The sequence below is a fragment of the Podarcis pityusensis genome (assembly GCF_964106645.2).
Source record: "Podarcis pityusensis genome assembly, chromosome: 4".
NCBI classification, from domain to species: Eukaryota; Metazoa; Chordata; class Lepidosauria; order Squamata; family Lacertidae; genus Podarcis; species Podarcis pityusensis.
Window position 1 is genome coordinate 64,752,392 of NC_138027.1, and position 18,135 is coordinate 64,770,526.

An 18,135-nucleotide genomic window follows, 5' to 3' on the forward strand; every position below is an offset into this window, starting at 1 on the left:
GACCGGGAGAGGAGGCTCCGCAGACATCGGGTCGTCCGCTACGGCGAAGCGGAGACCCATTTCGGAAAACCACAGGCGGCAAGAGCCTGTGGTCTTGAGGCTCGGTGGGCGCCTAAAGCGACCCTCCAAACGTCAAAGGAACCCCGTAAGGGGCTCCGGAGCGTGGAGGGGGGTTGCGGCGCTGTGAGCCGTTTCGCAATCTGCGGAGCGAAGCCGCGCTGCTGCTGCCGGTGAGCGCTGATCCCTTTTCCTGTCAAATTCGGATTCGGAACTAAAATCAACTTACTTGTGAGTAAAGACTGAATCACTTGAAATTAGAGACTTTAAATTAAAAGATTTGAACTTGGCTGAACTTGGCTGAGAGCGGAGAGACGTGGAAACAGGAAGTCCGTCTTCCGCTGCCATTGAACTTGAAAAAGCAAATAGCTGGAGGAGTGGAGGCTGAAAAAAGAGCCTTTAAACTTTATGGATCTAAGCACCCACTGAACCTGCAATCTAAAGTAAAGATTCTAACTTAAAGATTTGGAATTATTATTTGTATTTGACTTTCCTCCTTTTATTGGATTACAATTAAAAGGTGAAACCCAGGGTCCGGAGCTGCCTGAGTTTTGAGAGACTGAGCTGTCAGTACTGCAGATTTGGATACTGTATATTGGAACTTGCAACAATCTGAGGGTATTGAGACCTTCTAATTTGAAACATTTCTTTGGAGACAAGTAAGCACTGTTTGTAACAAAGTGATTATTAATATCAACTCTGCTAAATATTTGTATCTGAAGGTTCCTGGATATTAAATTAGACTCTGAAAGACATTTTAAGCTCCCTCTAGAGGATTGGATTAAAACAGTGACTTTACATTTACTTTCGATTCCCTGGTTGTTTGCTTTCTCTGGGCCTTTCTATTCCCATGGGAATAACTCAGTGTGACCTTGACTGATAGATAACGTTGGAATGAGTGGCACAAGAAGAAGAGGAAGAGTTAGACAAACTTTGACAACTCTAACCTCAGCCTCACAGACACGCAGATCATCTGTACCTACTTTGCCTTCAGAAGTAGAAGTAGAAGAAGTTGCCTCGTCACAGGCAAAAGAGGGAGAGGGAGAAATAGAGCAGTTACAATTGGAAGATATGGCCTCAGGAGCATCTGCTTCTGTTTTAGATAAAATTTTTGAAAAATTGGAAGCTTTGGACAAGAAAGCAGATGAGCAATCAGCAAAGATTGACAAAAATACAGAATGCCTAAATAAATTAACTGTACAAGTGGCACAGAACACACAGGCAATTGGACAGTTAACGGAGGCCACAGCAGAAAATCGGAAATTGGCTGAGGATACCAGACAAAAATTAGAAAATTTAGAACAAGAGGTAAGACCACTCACCAAACAAGTTGGGGAACATCAGACTTATCTTTCTATGATAGAATTGCGAAATCGTGAGAATAATTTGAGGATTAGGTCGCTACAAGAGGCAGAAGAAGGAAATCTAGCTGAGTTTTTGACCAAAGAATTCTCCAAGTTCTGGAATTTGGAGGAAAAGGACTTTAAAATTGTGTCAGCTTTCAGACTTGGAAGATTTATAAAGAAGGAGAGGCCCAGAGACTGTTTGATAACATTGAGATCAAAGGAGGAAAGGGACAAGATTTTGGGCCTACACTACGGAAAGTCACTGGAGGTTCTGGACAGAAGAATTGAAATTTACAAAGACATTCCAAGACAACTGTTGGACCTTAGAGCCGCCTACTCTGAACTTGCCAAATTATTAAGGAGCAACGCAATTCCATTTAGGTGGGAATTCCCCCAAGGAATATCTTTTACCTTTAGAGGGAGAAAGGTTAAAATCAGAACATCGGAAGAGAGAGACAAATTTCTGTCTACACACGGAGAGGACCTTCAAAAAGGAATTTAACTACCTTCTGGGCCTGGGGCAACGCCAGTACCAACACCAGCACCTGGGGAACCTGAAGATTCTGTGAACAAGATACCACCCCTGGAGAAATAACCAGATTAATTCAGGATGTCTCTGCAACTGTTGAGCTGGAATATTAATGGTTGTAACATTCCGGAAAAAAGGAAGAAAATATTTCACATATTAAAAAAAGAACAATTGGACATTATTTGTCTACAGGAAACACATGTGACGAGGCTCCATAGAAAAGTGTTAATAAATAAAAGATTGGGCCAGGAATTTATATCGTCGGACAAAGTTAAGAAGAGAGGTGTGGTGATATATGCGAAAGAGAGCCTGTCACCTAAATTCTTATTTAAAGATGAACATGGAAGAATTTTGGCAATTGAGATACAACATCAAGGAGAGAAATTGTTGATATTAGGAATCTATGCACCCAATGAAGGGAAATCGGAATTTTACAAGAAGCTGCAGGAGACAATGCTGGATTATCTGGACTACAACAACATCATAATGATGGGAGATATGAATGGGGTAGTATCAACTAACATGGACAAGTCACAAAGCCAAAATGTTACAAAAGACGGCAGACTACCTAAAACTTTCTTTGAAATGACAGACAATATGGATTTGATTGACATTTGGAGGACAAAGAACCCACTAGGAAGAGAGGGAACATTCTTTTCTGAAGCCCAACTGACCTGGACAAGAATCGACCAAATATGGATATCTAGAGGCCTGGCACCTAAGGTCAGAAAAGTGGAAATCTGCCCAAAGACCTGTTCCGACCATAATGCAGTAAAAATGGACATGACACTACTACCAACTGGATCCTTTAGATGGAAGATGAATGACAATTTGTTCAGAGATCAGGAAATTACCAAGAAGGCCCAAAAAGTTTTGAAGGATTACTTTGAGATAAATATGAATACTACGGTGGAAAAAAGAATCGTCTGGGACGCAAGTAAAGCCGTAATGAGGGGATTCTTGATACAACAGAATGCAGTAAAGAAAAGAACACAAAATGAGAAAAAAGATAAAATCTTGGATAAAATAAAAGAATTAGAGAAGAAGTTAAGAGTGAATCCGAAGTCACAGCCAACTCTGAGAGAAATTAAACTTTATCAAACACAATATTCTAAACTGATAAATCAGGAAATTGAATGGAAGGTTAAACTAATGAAACAAAAAACGTTTGAGTCGGCGAATAAATGTGGAAAACTGCTAGCTTGGCAGTTGAAGAGAAGACAAAGATTAAATACGGTTACAAATTTAGTGGTTGAAGGAAAAAACATTCAGAATCCGGTGGACATTAGAAAGTGTTTCCAGAGATACTTCAAAAAACTATACACCCAAGGGCCGCAAGACGAAGTTGAGATTAAACAATTTTTGGCAAAAAATGGACTATCTAAATTGTCACAAGAAAATAGGATAATCCTGAATTCTAAAATAACACGACAGGAGATTGAACAAGCCATTCAGAACATGCAACTGGGCAAATCTCCAGGGCCAGATGGGCTGACCTCCAAGTACTATAAGACATTAAAAGACTATTTGATACAACCTTTGATGGAGGTCAGCAATGAAATTATGGAGGGGAAGAGGGCTCCGGAGTGGTGGAAGGAAGCGTTTATCACATTAATACCAAAGTCGGAAGCTGAAAAGACACAACTTAAGAACTACCGTCCCATTTCCCTTCTAAATGTGGATTACAAAATATTTGCAGACATTTTGGCAAGTAGATTTAAAAAAGTTTTAAATGAAGTAATCCATAAGGACCAGGCAGGCTTTCTCCCAGGTAGACATCTGTTTGCCAATACAAGGAACATTATTGACATTTTGGAACTTTTGCAAACAGATATAAACACAAAAGCAGTTTTAATCTTTATAGATGCGGAGAAGGCCTTTGACAACATCTCCTGGAAATTTATGTTGGGAAATTTAAAAGAGATGGGAGTGGGATGGGGTTTTGAGAATGGGATTGAAGCGATATATTCAGAACAGAAAGCTAAACTGATAGTTAATAATGTGGTTACAGAAGAGTTTAAAATTGAAAAAGGAACACGACAAGGTTGCCCTATATCCCCTTTGTTATTTATTTCGGTTCTGGAAGTGCTATTGAATATGATTAGAGGGGATCGGTTGGTGGAAGGAATTCAGGTCGGACAGAAACAATATAAATTAAAAGCTTTTGCAGATGACTTGGTCTTGACCCTGCAGAAGCCAGAGCCTAGTACGAAAAGAGTATTACAACTGATTAATGACTTTGGTCGGGTGGCTGGATTTAAATTAAATAAACAGAAAACTAAGGTTTTGGGGAAAAATTTGACAGATACAGAGTCAGAACGGTTTCAGAAAGAGACGGAACTTAATGTGGTTAAAAAAGTAAAATACCTAGGGGTAAACATAACAGTAAAAAATCTAAGTCTATTTAAGGACAATTATGAAAAATGCTGGGCAGAAATTAAGAGAGACTTAGATAGTTGGTCAAAATTGAAACTTTCTTTGTTAGGCCGAATTGCTGCTATCAAGATGAATGTATTGCCAAGGATGTTGTTTTTATTTCAAACACTTCAGGTTTTGGACAAGACGGAGTGCTTTCAGAAGTGGCAGAGAGATATTTCTAAGTTTGTCTGGCAGGGCAAAAAGCCCAGAATTAAGTTTAAGATATTAACTGATGCAAAACAAAGAGGGGGCTTTGCCCTGCCAGATTTAAAGTTGTATTATGAAGCCGCAGCGTTCTGCTGGCTAAAAGACTGGCTACTTCTTGAAAACACTGATGTGTTAGATTTGGAAGGGTTTAACAATGCTTTTGGATGGCATGCATATTTATGGTATGACAAGGTTAAGGCAAATAAGGCCTTTAAGAACCATATTGTCAGAAAATCACTGTTTAATGTCTGGACAAAATATAAAGACTTGCTGGAAAACAAAACCCCAAGGTGGCTCTCACCTTTGGAAGCTAAGGCCCGAAAAAGACCCAATATGGAGGCCAAATGGCCAAAATATTGGGAAATTCTAGAAAAAGATGGAGACAACTGGAAACTGCAGAGTTTGGAGAAAATGAAGGATAAAGTGCGAGATTGGTTACATTACGCTCAGATTAAAGAAGTTTTTAAAAATGACAAGAAATTAGGGTTCCAGGTGGAGAAATCGAAAATAGAAACAGAATTGTTAGAACATAAGAGTAAGGTACTTTCAAGGATGTATAACTTGCTGTTAAAATGGAACACACAAGACGAAATGGTTAAATCGGCTATGATAAGGTGGGCGCAGGACATTGGGCATAATATTATGTTTGAGGACTGGGAAAGGTTGTGGAGTACTGGATTGAAATTTACTGCATGTAACGCTTTGAAAGAAAACGTAATGAAAATGATATATAGATGGTATATGACCCCAGTCAAACTTGCAAAAATTTACCACCTGACTGACAATAAGTGTTGGAAATGTAAAGAGTGTGAAGGAACATTCTTCCACCTCTGGTGGACTTGCCCTAAAGTGAAGGCGTTCTGGGAAATGATTTACAATGAACTGAAAAAGGTATTTAAATATACCTTCACTAAGAAACCAGAGGCCTTTCTTTTGGGTATTGTCGGCCAAGGGGTGGTAAAGAAGGACCAGACATTTTTTATGTACGCAACAACAGCAGCAAGGATACTACTCGCAAAGCATTGGAAAGCTCAAGATCTACCCACACTGGAAGAATGGCAGATGCAACTGATAGAATACATGGAACTGGCTGAGATGACCGGCAGAATTCGTGACCTGGGAGAAGAGAGGATTGAGGAGGATTGGAAGAAATTTAAGAATTATTTACAAAAATATTGCAATTTGAGTGAATGCTAAATAGGATGCTAGATCAAAATAACTGAGCACCACTAATTTAGATGATTTTAAGAAAATAAGTGAGATTGAGAAAATACAACTCTTTTTGAGAACTAGAAGATTATGAAACATAGAAGGGATATAAGAATGTAAATAAGATAATAAATTGCTGACAAAATGTTATAACGATGAAAGTGGGAGCGGGAGATGTGAGGAAGTCCAAAGAAAATGTGAAATTATGTTAAGATATATGTTACATTGTTTATTATGTTTATTTCTATTGTAAAACCCAATAAATTTCTATAAAAAAAAAAAAAGAGTTGAGAGTAGAGAGTTTGGAGTGGTGTGAGCTAGAAGCAAAGCAGCAAGCTGGGAGTGGAGAGAGACAGAGTCTTGTTTGATTTCTGTTTGAATCCAAGGCTGTGGCTTATGAGGGAAGCAAGACCCTCTTGGGGTGTTAATGTTGTGAACCCCTCCATTGTAGGCTAAGGTTATATATGTGCATAAATAAACCATAAAGACATCGCAGTCTCTGCTGTACTGCATCGCTCAGAGGGATGGCATGCAACAATATTATGTATGCTGCATGATACGAATTACTTCATTGGCATTTTAAATTCAGTTTATATTGTGTGTGTTTCTTACACAGAAACCCAGCGTTGATAGAGGCCTTGTATTCCAACCTCCTGCTTGATGCAAGAAACCTGAAGCAAGAACAGCCTGAGCAGCCTCTTCCTGAACCTCACCAAAGAGAAGTCCACTCTTGCTCAGGTAATTGTTTCCATTGTTGAACTATGCTCACTGCTAAAATTTCTCCTAAATTTCAAATCAAGTCTACCCTCCTGTAACTCTAAGAAATCTAGCCCTAGACTACAGAGATCAAACCTTTGCCCTTCTATGTAGGACATTATTACAAGTATTTGAAGAGTGCTTTCATGCTCATCCTCATTCTTTTTTTCCTCCAGGCTAAGCATACTCCGTATACTTGAGCATCTCTGTTCTCCTCCTCCTCTTCCAAAACTGTTCTAATTTTGTCACATCCTTCTTAAAGTGCAGTGGCCAGAACTGGACACAAGACACAGGACTCTAGCTAATGCAGAATAAAGTGGTTCCATTACAGTACTTCCCATGACTTGAAAACTGCATCTAAAATTGCACTAGCCTATCTTTTTACAGCTACAAGACACTGCTGATTCATGTTCAGCTTGTGACTGAATGCAATCCCAAGATCCTTTTCACATATACTACTGTCAAGCCAGGTATACAAGGTGTACAACAGCTCTGTTTGTGGGCCAAAAAACAATGTGAACTGGAGTGATGCTCCCAGAGTCTAAGCACTTTTCCAACACTGTTTTCCAACCAGCTGTCAAGCCATCTGATGGTGTTATCAGCTAGCCCTCATTTAAGTTGCTAGTTAACCAAAATATCATAGGCAATTTGGGCAAATGCTCTGATAAAATGAAGAAAAATGACATCCACAGCATTCCCACAATCCCAAGTGAGTAACTTGATAAAAAAGAGAGAGAAACCATTGGCCTTGTAGGGCTTCTTCATTGACAAATCCACGCTGGCTTCTCCCAATCACTGCCTTGTTGTCAATATACTTGCAGATGGAAAGCTTCATAATCTGTTTTGGTATCTTCCCTATATCGACTGCCCTGTATTTTCCTGGATCTTCCTTTTGGGAGATTGGGATATTTTTGCTGTCTGCAGTCCTGGGACCCTCTGCTCATTCTCCAGACGTCTTTATAGATGATAGGCTGTGGTTTTGAGAAGATATCTCTGGGGAATTATTTTTGAAATGAAAACAACAATAACATGCCTTTAATCAGAGGTTGTCAATGTGATCCCCCCCATGCATTTGTTCAACTCCATCTCCCATAAGCCCATCCAGCATGGGATGATGGGAATTGTAATCCTACAACACCTGGAGTTTTAGACCAATACATTGGCTACCACTGCCTATACTAAAGTTCTCAGGTATTATTAAACATAGGAAGCTGCTCTATACAAAGTCAGATGAGTGGATACCCAGCTCAATATTGTCTACACTGATCGGCAGCTGCCTTCCAGAGTTTCGATATCTGGGGATCCTGGGAACGGAAATTGTGGCCTTCTGAATGCAAAACATTTGCTCACCAACTAAGCAATGCTTTCAGAACAGTGGATTTAAGCCACCCCATGATTTGGCATGGGAAAATACATTTTCAAAAAGGGTGTAAAATTGTGCCCATTTTTATGCTCAAGCATACACCTTATGGCCTCAGTAATCACACTGCATTTTCTTAACCCAAACCCGGCATAATAGTGATGTTAATGAGAGCAGAGCAGCTGCACCTATTTATACTGTTCTCCTCCTTCTAATGTTAGGCTAAAATTATTTGTCTGATAAAAGTGCACATTCATACTGCAGAAGTTACAGTTAAATGAGTATTAACTGCCTGTTCCCTTGTGGGAGGCTTGTTTGGTATTCTCTCTACATCCCAAATTGGCAACAATCTCCATGAAAGGCACTGAGATCTTCATTCGCATGGTTTTGAGAAAGCTGAAAAGAAGCTCTCAGAGTTTAGCACGAGCAACCCCTTCCCGGTTACCTCACAGAGTGTTTGGGTATCTGTGGCTGCTACGCTTCATCAAAGCAGCTTTTCATATACACCAAGAACTGACAGGAGTTCTTTGTCGGGGACAGCATCCTTGCTTACCTGAATCATGAGTAGGGAGGATGGAGAAATTTTGCAAAAATCAAACATGAATGTGAGCTCTGCAGCAGCTTGCTCATTTGCCTACCAGGTGAGCATCAGTGATCTTTATTGATACTGGTTTACAAAATCCACACAAAATTAATGGCACTGTTTTTGAACCCAGTACTCTGTTCGTTGTCATTGTTTTGGAGTTGCTGTCAGATCAGCTCTGCAAAAAATGTGTATTCCTCTGAACTCTGCTCCACTGAGGTGATGCTGGTAGGCGTTAAAATTCAGTGCTGTTTCTTATCCTACCTATAAAGCCCTCTATTACATGATAGTGGGGGGGAGGGAGGGAGGGAGGGGTTAATGGGTGTAAGCTAGTAATGTTTAATGGTAGTAGATTTAATAGGAAATGCATTTTAAAAGAAAGAATGATTCTCTGAGCTTTTCAGAACCATTGTTGTACAAAAAGGTGTGTCAGCTTCACTGTTGCAAAACAACAAGGAACAATCCAGCCAGCACAGTTCACCAAGGCTCTGCATCATTTTATTGTGTGTTTGTGTGGGGTGTGGGGAATGTAACCACAACCATGTACTTTGTGTCCTTCCTTTCACTACCATCAGTGAGCATCATCCCGTCCATCACGCCTGCTGGAACACACACAAAAAAATGACCAATTTAAAAAATACTGCTGTTCTCTCTGCATTTTGCAGCAATTGCCCTTGCGAACTTTTCTTCTGCATGTGGCCATTCACAGCTATGAAAAAGGATGGTTATGGGAGATGGCTGGATTTGTTATTGTGTTTCAGGGGAGTCCTCCCCACCCACCCACAAGGATGTCTTGCTGATGATCTGTGTCATTTACACACAGACAATTGTTTTAAATCTTTTGTCTCCCCACCCAATGTAAATAAATCTGAAAGTAAAACTGCCTGGGCGCTATGGCTACTTGATGATGGCCAATGAATAACAATAGCAGTACTGCAAATAGGGGAATATATAGGGATGTAATGGCATCTGTTTTGTAGCAGCTGATCACGCCATCGTCAGGGGAATAGAAAACAACACTCTTATTTTCACAAATCATCGTACCAGGGCTGATCATATGAATTTAACAAAATGCAAACCACAGTGGATCAAGTTTGAATAATGATATTGCGATCGAAAGATGAACAGGTACAGAGAGCAGGGGGCTACATCCCTAATCGCGAGTCACTTTAAAGGGGAGGGGGCTGCTCTCTAAACAGAATTCCAGCTATTAAAAAAATTCCATTTGTATGCAGTGTGACAAGCTTTTGAACTGTGTGGTTATACACATTCCTTCATGGTGTGAAGCCATCTTGCCCTTCTCCAAGGGAGAGGGTTGCAGCTGACTGAATGCAACTACCATAGTCCATAATGGGCCAATGAGCAAAGGCTGCCATGGACAGGGTCAGCCCAAGACATTTTGCTGCCTGAGGCAACGGATAAGATGGTGCCCACCTCATTCCATATACAGGAGCTGAGTAGTTTAGGATGTGAAGAAAGAGCTCATGTGCCATACCCAACCTAGTCATACAATAGAGAGGAGCGCTGGCTCGAGCCCAGCATCTGCCACCTGAGGTGGTTGCCTCACTCTGCCTAATGATAGAGCCAACCCTGGCGGCTAAAAATAGCTGCCTGTGTCAACTCCTCACTCCTCTCCCCATAATGTTCAGGCAGACAGGATGTTGCTTCCCTGCAGAAGTTGCTCATCAGGAGAATGATTAAGCTGAAACTATTCAAGGGGAAAAGGTGAGAACTTGATATTGGGTTGCTGTTCCGTATCTCAGAGCTCTTCACGTCTTTCCTTTCATAACAGAATAAATGAATGTAAGGGATTGGGACTGTGCCAGATGGTCCCATCAGTAATGGCAAGCACTCCACTGGCCCTGAGACCTACATCAGCAAAGGCCTGCTGTGCACATATAGCTCTATGTACATAGGTGCTGCGCATGAGCAAAACTCTGAATGTGCAGGATTCCCATTTGCATCAAGTATGCATGTGCCTGCAGCTGTATGTATGAAGGAAAGGTCCCATTTTCAGAGCTTTGACTATGCAAGGAGATTGGAGACAGGCCAAAATCCTGCTTCATCCCTCTACTACGTGCTCACTATATATATGAAGGAAGTCTGGCGCGCCTCTCCAAGCTGAGTGAGTGGGTGGTAAAATGGCAAAGGCAATTCACACTAGTGAAAGAATGATGGAAGTAATATTGGAATGAATGAAATGGAGGACATGCTATTAAATAGTGAAGAAAGCTGGGTCACTATCCCAACATCATTTAACCTTTGAGAATCAAATGGGCTGCTATGGGTTAAAAAAAATCTTATTTTCATCCAGCTATGTTTTAATGGGCTTATTAACATTTGACATATTTTGCATAATGTTCACATTATACCCTTGAAACCATTGATAGCGGCTGTTTTGGGGCAGCAAAAGGTAGAGAATTGGAACCCATAGCAACAGCCCAAATTTTGACTGCATTGCAGGCAATTCAACTTCTAGTGTTATTTATAATATAGGCTGTTTCTAATTACAAAATAAACAGTAATAGGAGCTCTGGGGCTATTTTGTTGCAGTAAGAAACAAAGTAATCTGCATAATATCTAGAACCTTGCCTTCAATTGAAGCCATAACCATGAAAAAGGGTTAGGCTGGTACCTTTGGTATAAACCTCAATAGAAAATGCATTAAAATAGTCTCTGACATCATCTGACTTCTCCAGCAAAGATGGGGGGGGGATCCACCTTATTCTTGCAAGAGAGAATTCACGCGAACAGGAAAAGATATAGAAGAGCATTAAAACTGAAAGGACAAAAATATAGCAGCCATTTCACTAGATTTTCATGGAATTTAAAAACCTTCAGAGAAATAGTGGGAGGAACCAGCTAGGGAACCCCCAATGGAAAAAGTCTCAGGGCCAGAGAATTGATGGTGGGACACCAATGAGTGGCCAGGGGGAGAAGACTGGGGGGAGAAGGTGTTGGAAGCTGAAGAGGCAACAGGGTTTAGTGAGCAGGGGGAGACTGTGGCAGAGAGAAGTCCAGAATCAGGAGCAGAAGCTGAAGCAGGAAAGGAGGGAGGTCAACCGGCAGAGATGAGTCTGGCTGGTGAATAAGCACAGGTTGCTTGCTGCGACAAGCTCCACTCCCCCATGGTCTCCCAGAACCAGGAGAGACATGAAGGAGGTGGAGGAGAAGTTCCATGCAGGTGCAGTCTCAGATTGCTTGGGGAAAACACTAGACAGGAGGGGAGTTAGGAACCTGGGAGAAGGCAGGGACCTTCAGTCTCAGCAACTGCTTTATGGGGGCGAGACCTGCCAGAGAGGAATTGCTGTGCTCATTAGGCCTGACACTCCTGTGCAGACCCTGTTTTTGCTAATAAAGAGTTAACTCTGACTCACTCAGTGTGATTTACTGCTGCCTGTCTTCTGTCAGGATATTTGTTGTGCCTGCCATTTTTATTGTCTCATGTTAACTATGGCAACATTATAAACATACACCAGGGCAAGGCTTCTAATGTATGCATGCCCCCATCAGCTCTAAAGGGCATCTATTAGAAAGGAGTGCACATGGGTAAGGTATCGTTGTGTGATGGCATCACCAACCGAAGCTATGCATTTCAACATGTTTCTAGGCTTATTTCAAATTTTGAAGAGAAAATGGCTGCCGCTGCCCTCTCTTGCCTATGCACATTCATTTTTACACTGGAAAACTTGCTGGAAAATCAAGTGATTTCATGCATCAAGCATGCATGACCATCTCTGAACATCTTCAGTGGGGGGGGGGGTGATGGTTTTGTTTCTGATGGATTTGGATGGTGGGGGACAAGGTGGACTGAGTGAGCTTTTAATTAGTCTAATGGGGTTTATGCTTTTCACATTCCCTTTGCCTTGAGCGTTCAGCATGGGTCAGCCTGCAAATCAAATCAAGTATGAGTCTTGGGATAATGCTTCCCTTTCCACTGTTTTCACATGCATGTCCAGTTTTCATTGAATATGTCACTTTGATATGCCCTAGTGATTATTCGGGTTAGAAACAGTTTGCCCTTGTGTAGCTGTTAGTCTATCTGATTTCAGCATTCTTACCAAGTTCACTGCTTGGTCACACACTACAGTTACATAGCATTGTCTAATTATTGCTGTTACTGAGCTTCTGAAAATATTGGTCCCATAACTTTGGTCTGGTCCTTGCTTCCATATGGCAAATTAGGAACTGCTGTGTTCTGAATTGCTGATTTAGTGCTGCTTATGCATATCTAGGCTGAGCTTTCATGTTTATGTAGTGATTTTAGTTGGAAACACTGTGAAATTGATTTAGCATGAAATAAAAGGAAGGCGGGAGATAGTAACACACATACTATTTTAAAATGCTCAAGTTTTCTTGTACCATTACTCAGCTAAGGAAAGGCAAAGGAATTTGCATGTTCTTCAACTTTAGACACCCTGCTTAAAGCCAAAACTTTTTATATATGGGTAAATGCAACAACAACATAAATACAGTCATACCTCGGGTTGAAGCAGCTTCGGGATAAGTATTTTTGAGTTGCGTGCTGCGGCGACCCGGAAGTAACAGAGTGTGTTACTTCTGTTTTGTTTTTTTTAAATAATATTTATTAATAGTTTCAGAATTACAGAAAAAATAAAAAAAAATAAAAACAACACTACCATACATAAAAAAGAAGAAAAAAAAGCAAAACATAAAAACCAATACAACAATACAGCAAAAAGATAAAAAAAGAAGAAGAAGAAAAGACACAAATCCCATATTCATATCTTTAACTTCCATTTGCTTGTTTCATTGACCTCCTCACACCTCCCTTTTTGTATTCTAGTTTGATTAGTTATTTCAGCAAATTCTTTCCATCTTTCTCAATTTTTATTAAATAATTTATCTTAACAATTTAACCTATTAATTAACTCAACAAATCCTTTCCATCTTTCCCCCATATTCTGTTATTCAAATTACCTTAATTTATTTAACCTTATCTTACCGTAAAATACCTTAGAGCTTGAAACTTAACTCAATTATACGTAACTCCTGATATCATTTCTACTAGTCATATAGTTTCATTCCAACATTTTCCCTAATATTCATTAATTTTAGGCTAATTCCCTAAATAAAGATTTTCTTTATAAATTTTCTTCCAATCTTCATCCAACGTCTCTTTTTCCTGGTCTCGGGTCGTGTCAGTCCTTACTGTCCATTCCATCTAGTCCATCAACCTGATAGTCTTATGTCCGAGGCCCTTAAGTCTCTTCCATGCCCCTTCTGCAGATCTTCTTCTTGTTTATACTTGCACTTTTCCTTGTCTTTTGTTGGTCTCTTTCTTAATTTCTTTCCTTTCTCATTGAGGAGTAGGTCTCTGGGGGGTTCCAACCCAAAATTATCTCCGTCTCCCTTCATCAAACCAGCCCATTCCCCACAGTCCCACTCCCCACAGTCATCAATGTAATCCAAAAAATATTTAAGAGCATATTTCAAAGTCTCTCCAAAGTTAAGAACCTCCTCAGCTCCAGACTCCCCCTGGCCCACTCCAACTTCAATCTTCAAAAACAGCGGCTTATGCTCCTGTAGGGCCTCGAGTCTCTCCATTTGTATTATTTGAGGTGCAACCGCAACCTCCTCCATTATCTTCTGCACTTGCCCAATCAATACAGGTTCCTGAGTTGGTCCCTGAATCATAGAATCATAGAATCATAGAGTTGGAAGAGACCACAAGGGCCATCGAGTCCAACCCCCTGCCGAGCAGGAAACACCATCAGAGCACTCCTGACATATGGTTGTCAAGCCTCTGCTTAAAGTCCTCCAAAGAAGGAGACTCCACCACACTCCTTGGCAGCAAATTCCACTGTCGAACAGCTCTTACTGTCAGGAAGTTCTTCCTAATGTTTAGGTGGAATCTTCTTTCTTGTAGTTTGGATCCATTGCTCCGTGTCCGCTTCTCTGGAGCAGCAGAAAACAACCTTTCTCCCTCCTCTATGTGACATCCTTTTATATATTTGAACATGGCTATCATATCAGCCCTTAACCTCCTCTTCTCCAGGCTAAACATGCCCAGCTCCCTTAGCCGTTCCTCATAAGGCATCGTTTCCAGGCCTTTGACCATTTTGGTTGCCCTCCTCTGGACACGTTCCAGTTTGTCAGTGTCCTTCTTGAACTGTGGTGCCCAGAACTGGACAGTACTCCAGGTGAGGTCTGACCAGAGCAGAATATAGTGGCACTATTATTTCCCTTGATCTAGATGCTATACTCCTATTGATGCAGCCCAGAATTGCATTGGCTTTTTTAGCTGCCGCGTCACACTGTTGGCTCATGTCAAGTTTGTGGTCAACCAAGACTCCTAGACCCTTTTCACATGTACTGCTCTCAAGCCAGGTGTCACCCATCTTGTATTTGTGCCTCTCATTTTTTTTGCCCAAATGCAATACTTTACATTTCTCCCTGTTAAAATTCATCTTGTTTGTTTTGGCCCAGTTCTCTAATCTGTCAAGGTCGTTTTGAAGTGTGATCCTGTCCTCTGGGGTGTTAGCCACCCCTCCCAGTTTGGTGTCATCTGCAAATTTGATCAGGATGCCCTTGAGTCCATCATCCAAGTCGTTGATAAAGATGTTGAATAAGACCGGGCCCAAGACAGAACCCTGTGGCACCCCACTAGTCACTCTTCTCCAGGATGAAGAGGAACCATTGATGAGCACCCTTTGAGTTCGGTCAGTCAGCCAGTTACAAATCCACTGAGTGGTAGCATAGTCAAGACCGCATTTTACCAGCTTCTTTACAAGAATATCATGGGGCACCTTGTCAAATGCCTTGCTGAAATCAAGGTAGGCTACATCCACTGTGTTCCCTTCATCTACCAGGCTTGTAATTCTGTCAAAAAACGAGATCAGGTTAGTCTGACATGACTTATTTTTCAGAAATCCATGCTGACTATTGGTGATCACAGCATTCCTTTCTAGGTGCTCACAGACTGTTTGCTTAATGATCTGCTCCAGACTGACTGGGCGGTAATTATTTGGGTCCTCTCTTTTCCCCTTTTTGAAAATAGGGACAACATTTGCCCTCCTCCAGTCTGCCGGGACTTCGCCTGTTCTCCAGGAATTCTCAAAGATGACTGCCAGTGGTTCTGAGATCACATCTGCCAGTTCTTTTAATACTCTTGGATGCAGTTCATCTGGCCCTGGAGACTTGAATACATCTAAACTAGCCAAGTATTCTTGTACTATCTCCTTAGTTATTCTGGGCTGTGTTTCCTCTGCTGAATCATTTGCTCCAAATTCTTCAGGTCGGGCATTGTTTTCTTTATCGGAGAAGACTGAGGCAAAGAAGGCATTGAGGAGTTCAGCCCTTTCTGTGTCCCCTGTTTGCATTTCACCATCTTCTCCTCTGAGTGACCCCACTGTTTCTTTGTTCTTCCTTTTGCTACGAACATACCCATAAAAGCCATTTTTGTTGCTTTTAACCTCTCTAGCAAGCCTGAGTTCATTCTGTGCTTTAGCTTTTCTGACTTTGTGTCTACACGTGCTGGCTATTTGTTTGAATTCCTCTTTGGTGGTTTCCCCCCTTTTCCATTTTTTGTACACATCCTTTTTTAATCTTAACTCAGTTAAAAGTTCTTTAGATAGCCACCCTATCTAAAAGTTCTTTAGATAGCGTGTTACTTCTGGGTTTCGCTGCTCATGCATGCACAGACGGTCAAAATGTTGTCACGCGCATGTGTAGAAGCAGTGAATCGCGACCCGCGCATGCGCAGACGCGTGGATGCGGGTTGCATTCGCTTCTGGATATGAACGGGGCTCCGGAACGGATCCCATTCACATCCAGAGGTACCACTGTACTTACAAATCCCCTAAATGGTAGCGCATATGGTGTTCACCACCACTAAAAGGGAAATGTTCTGTGCCTGTCAATGCATATTACATAGAAGGGAGAGCAGGCACTCAAAATGAAATGTAGTTCCTTTTTTATCGATAGTTTATTAGGGTATTCACACTATTAAAATAAAACAGTTCAGGCCCTTGTTCCTTCCCCCTCCTGGCTCCGCTCCCTCCTCCCTCCCTCCTGGCTCTTTTTGTTGTTGTTATAGCATTTTCATTTCTGATGTTCCATTGTTTGGTGTGATATCACATCCTCAAACAAGAGTTTGGATAAATGGATATCAGTACTCTGCTTGCGTCCCTGATGCACAACCAGCCGTGTTTTGTGTAAAATGGAAGCTTTACTTCTCATTCTAAAATTTCTTCTCTGGTGCAATAATTACATTAAAGAGCAATACACTGCAATTATCAGTACTCAGTTATGTAATACTTTCAGTGTACAGTGGTACCTCAGGTTAAAAACGTAATTCGTTCTGGAGGTCCGTACTTAACCTGAAACTGTTCTTAACCTGAGGTACCACTTTAGCTAATGGGGCCTCCTGCTGCTGCAGCGCCACCGGAGCACAATTTCTGTTCTCATCCTGAAACAAAGTTCTTAACCCGACTTTATATTTCTGGGTTAGCGGAGTCTGTAATCTGAAGCGTATGTAACCTGAAGCGTATGTAACCCGAGGTTCCACTGTATAAACTTCCTTGTGTTTCTGGGCCTCTATAGGTGATATATTTCTATTTAAAATGTGGGGATATTTATCATTCACTTGCTGTCCACACTTCAGAACTGTTCTTCAAGCTTCTTTCTGTTTCAAAGACGTTGTATTTTCCAAGCACTGGGAGTTTCATATTGAGGAAAATAAGGATTCTTCTGATTCATGGGTGTCTTGGAAGGGGGGCAGGGAGAATTTGCTCCTCCCCGAGTGAGCTATAATCCCTAAATGGGGGCCATTTATTCCTAATCTCTGCTTCCTGTTTCTTAACCAGTTACTGTTCCACAAGAAGACCACTCCTAGCTATATCCCCATCCCATGCCTGCTGATCCTACCCAAGAGTCTTTGGTGAGGTACTTTGTGGAAAGCTTTTGGATTGTCCAAGTAGACATTTTTTACTGGATCACTTCTTTATGTGTGTTGACCCTCTCAAAGAATTCTAAAAGGTTAATGAGACAGGACTTACTATTGCAGAAGCCATGTTTTTCTACTTCAGCAAAACTTGGTTTTTCTATCTGCTTGATAATTCTGTCTCTGACAATACTTTCCACCAGTTTTCCTCAAACTGACATTAAGCTAACTGTCATGAACTGGCAGGACAGTGGGGAGGAGGAAGATGATCCTGGCAAGGGATGTAGCCATGACAGGCATACCTGGGCAAGCTGGTGATGGAGGAGAGGTTGGTGTAGAAGATACTCATGGGGCAACAGAGGGGGTCAGTGCACAGGAACCAGAGCATCAGGGCCCATAATAATAATAATTTATTATTTGTACCCCGCCCATCTGGCTGGGTTTCCCCAGCCACTCTGGGAGGCTTCCATAGAAACCAAAAATACACTAAAATATCACACATTAAAAACTTCCCTGAACAGGGCTGCCTTAAGATGTCTTCTGAATGTCAGGTAATTGTTTATTGCTTTGACATCTGATGGGAGGGCGTTCCACAGGGCGGGCGCCACTACCGAGAAGGCCCTCTGCCTGGTTCCCTGTAGCTTTGCTTCTCGCAATGAGGGAACTGCCAGAAGGCCCTCAGCGCTGGACCTCAGCGTCCGGGCAGAACGATGGGGGTGGAGACGCTTCTTCAGGTATACTGGACCGAGGCCGTTTAGGGCTTTA

General features: G+C 41.5%; 1 protein-coding gene across 1 annotated transcript in view; it reads left to right on the top strand.

The window, feature by feature from the left end:
• The window catches only part of LOC308475001 (uncharacterized protein), a 268,471-nt gene that overhangs the window by 128,628 nt on the left and 121,708 nt on the right, over positions 1-18,135 (top strand). The window contains exon 2 of the mRNA XM_081001675.1: positions 6,383-6,504. Coding sequence (XP_080857801.1) covers positions 6,383-6,504 — 122 coding nt within the window. The remainder of the gene's footprint in view (positions 1-6,382; positions 6,505-18,135) is intronic.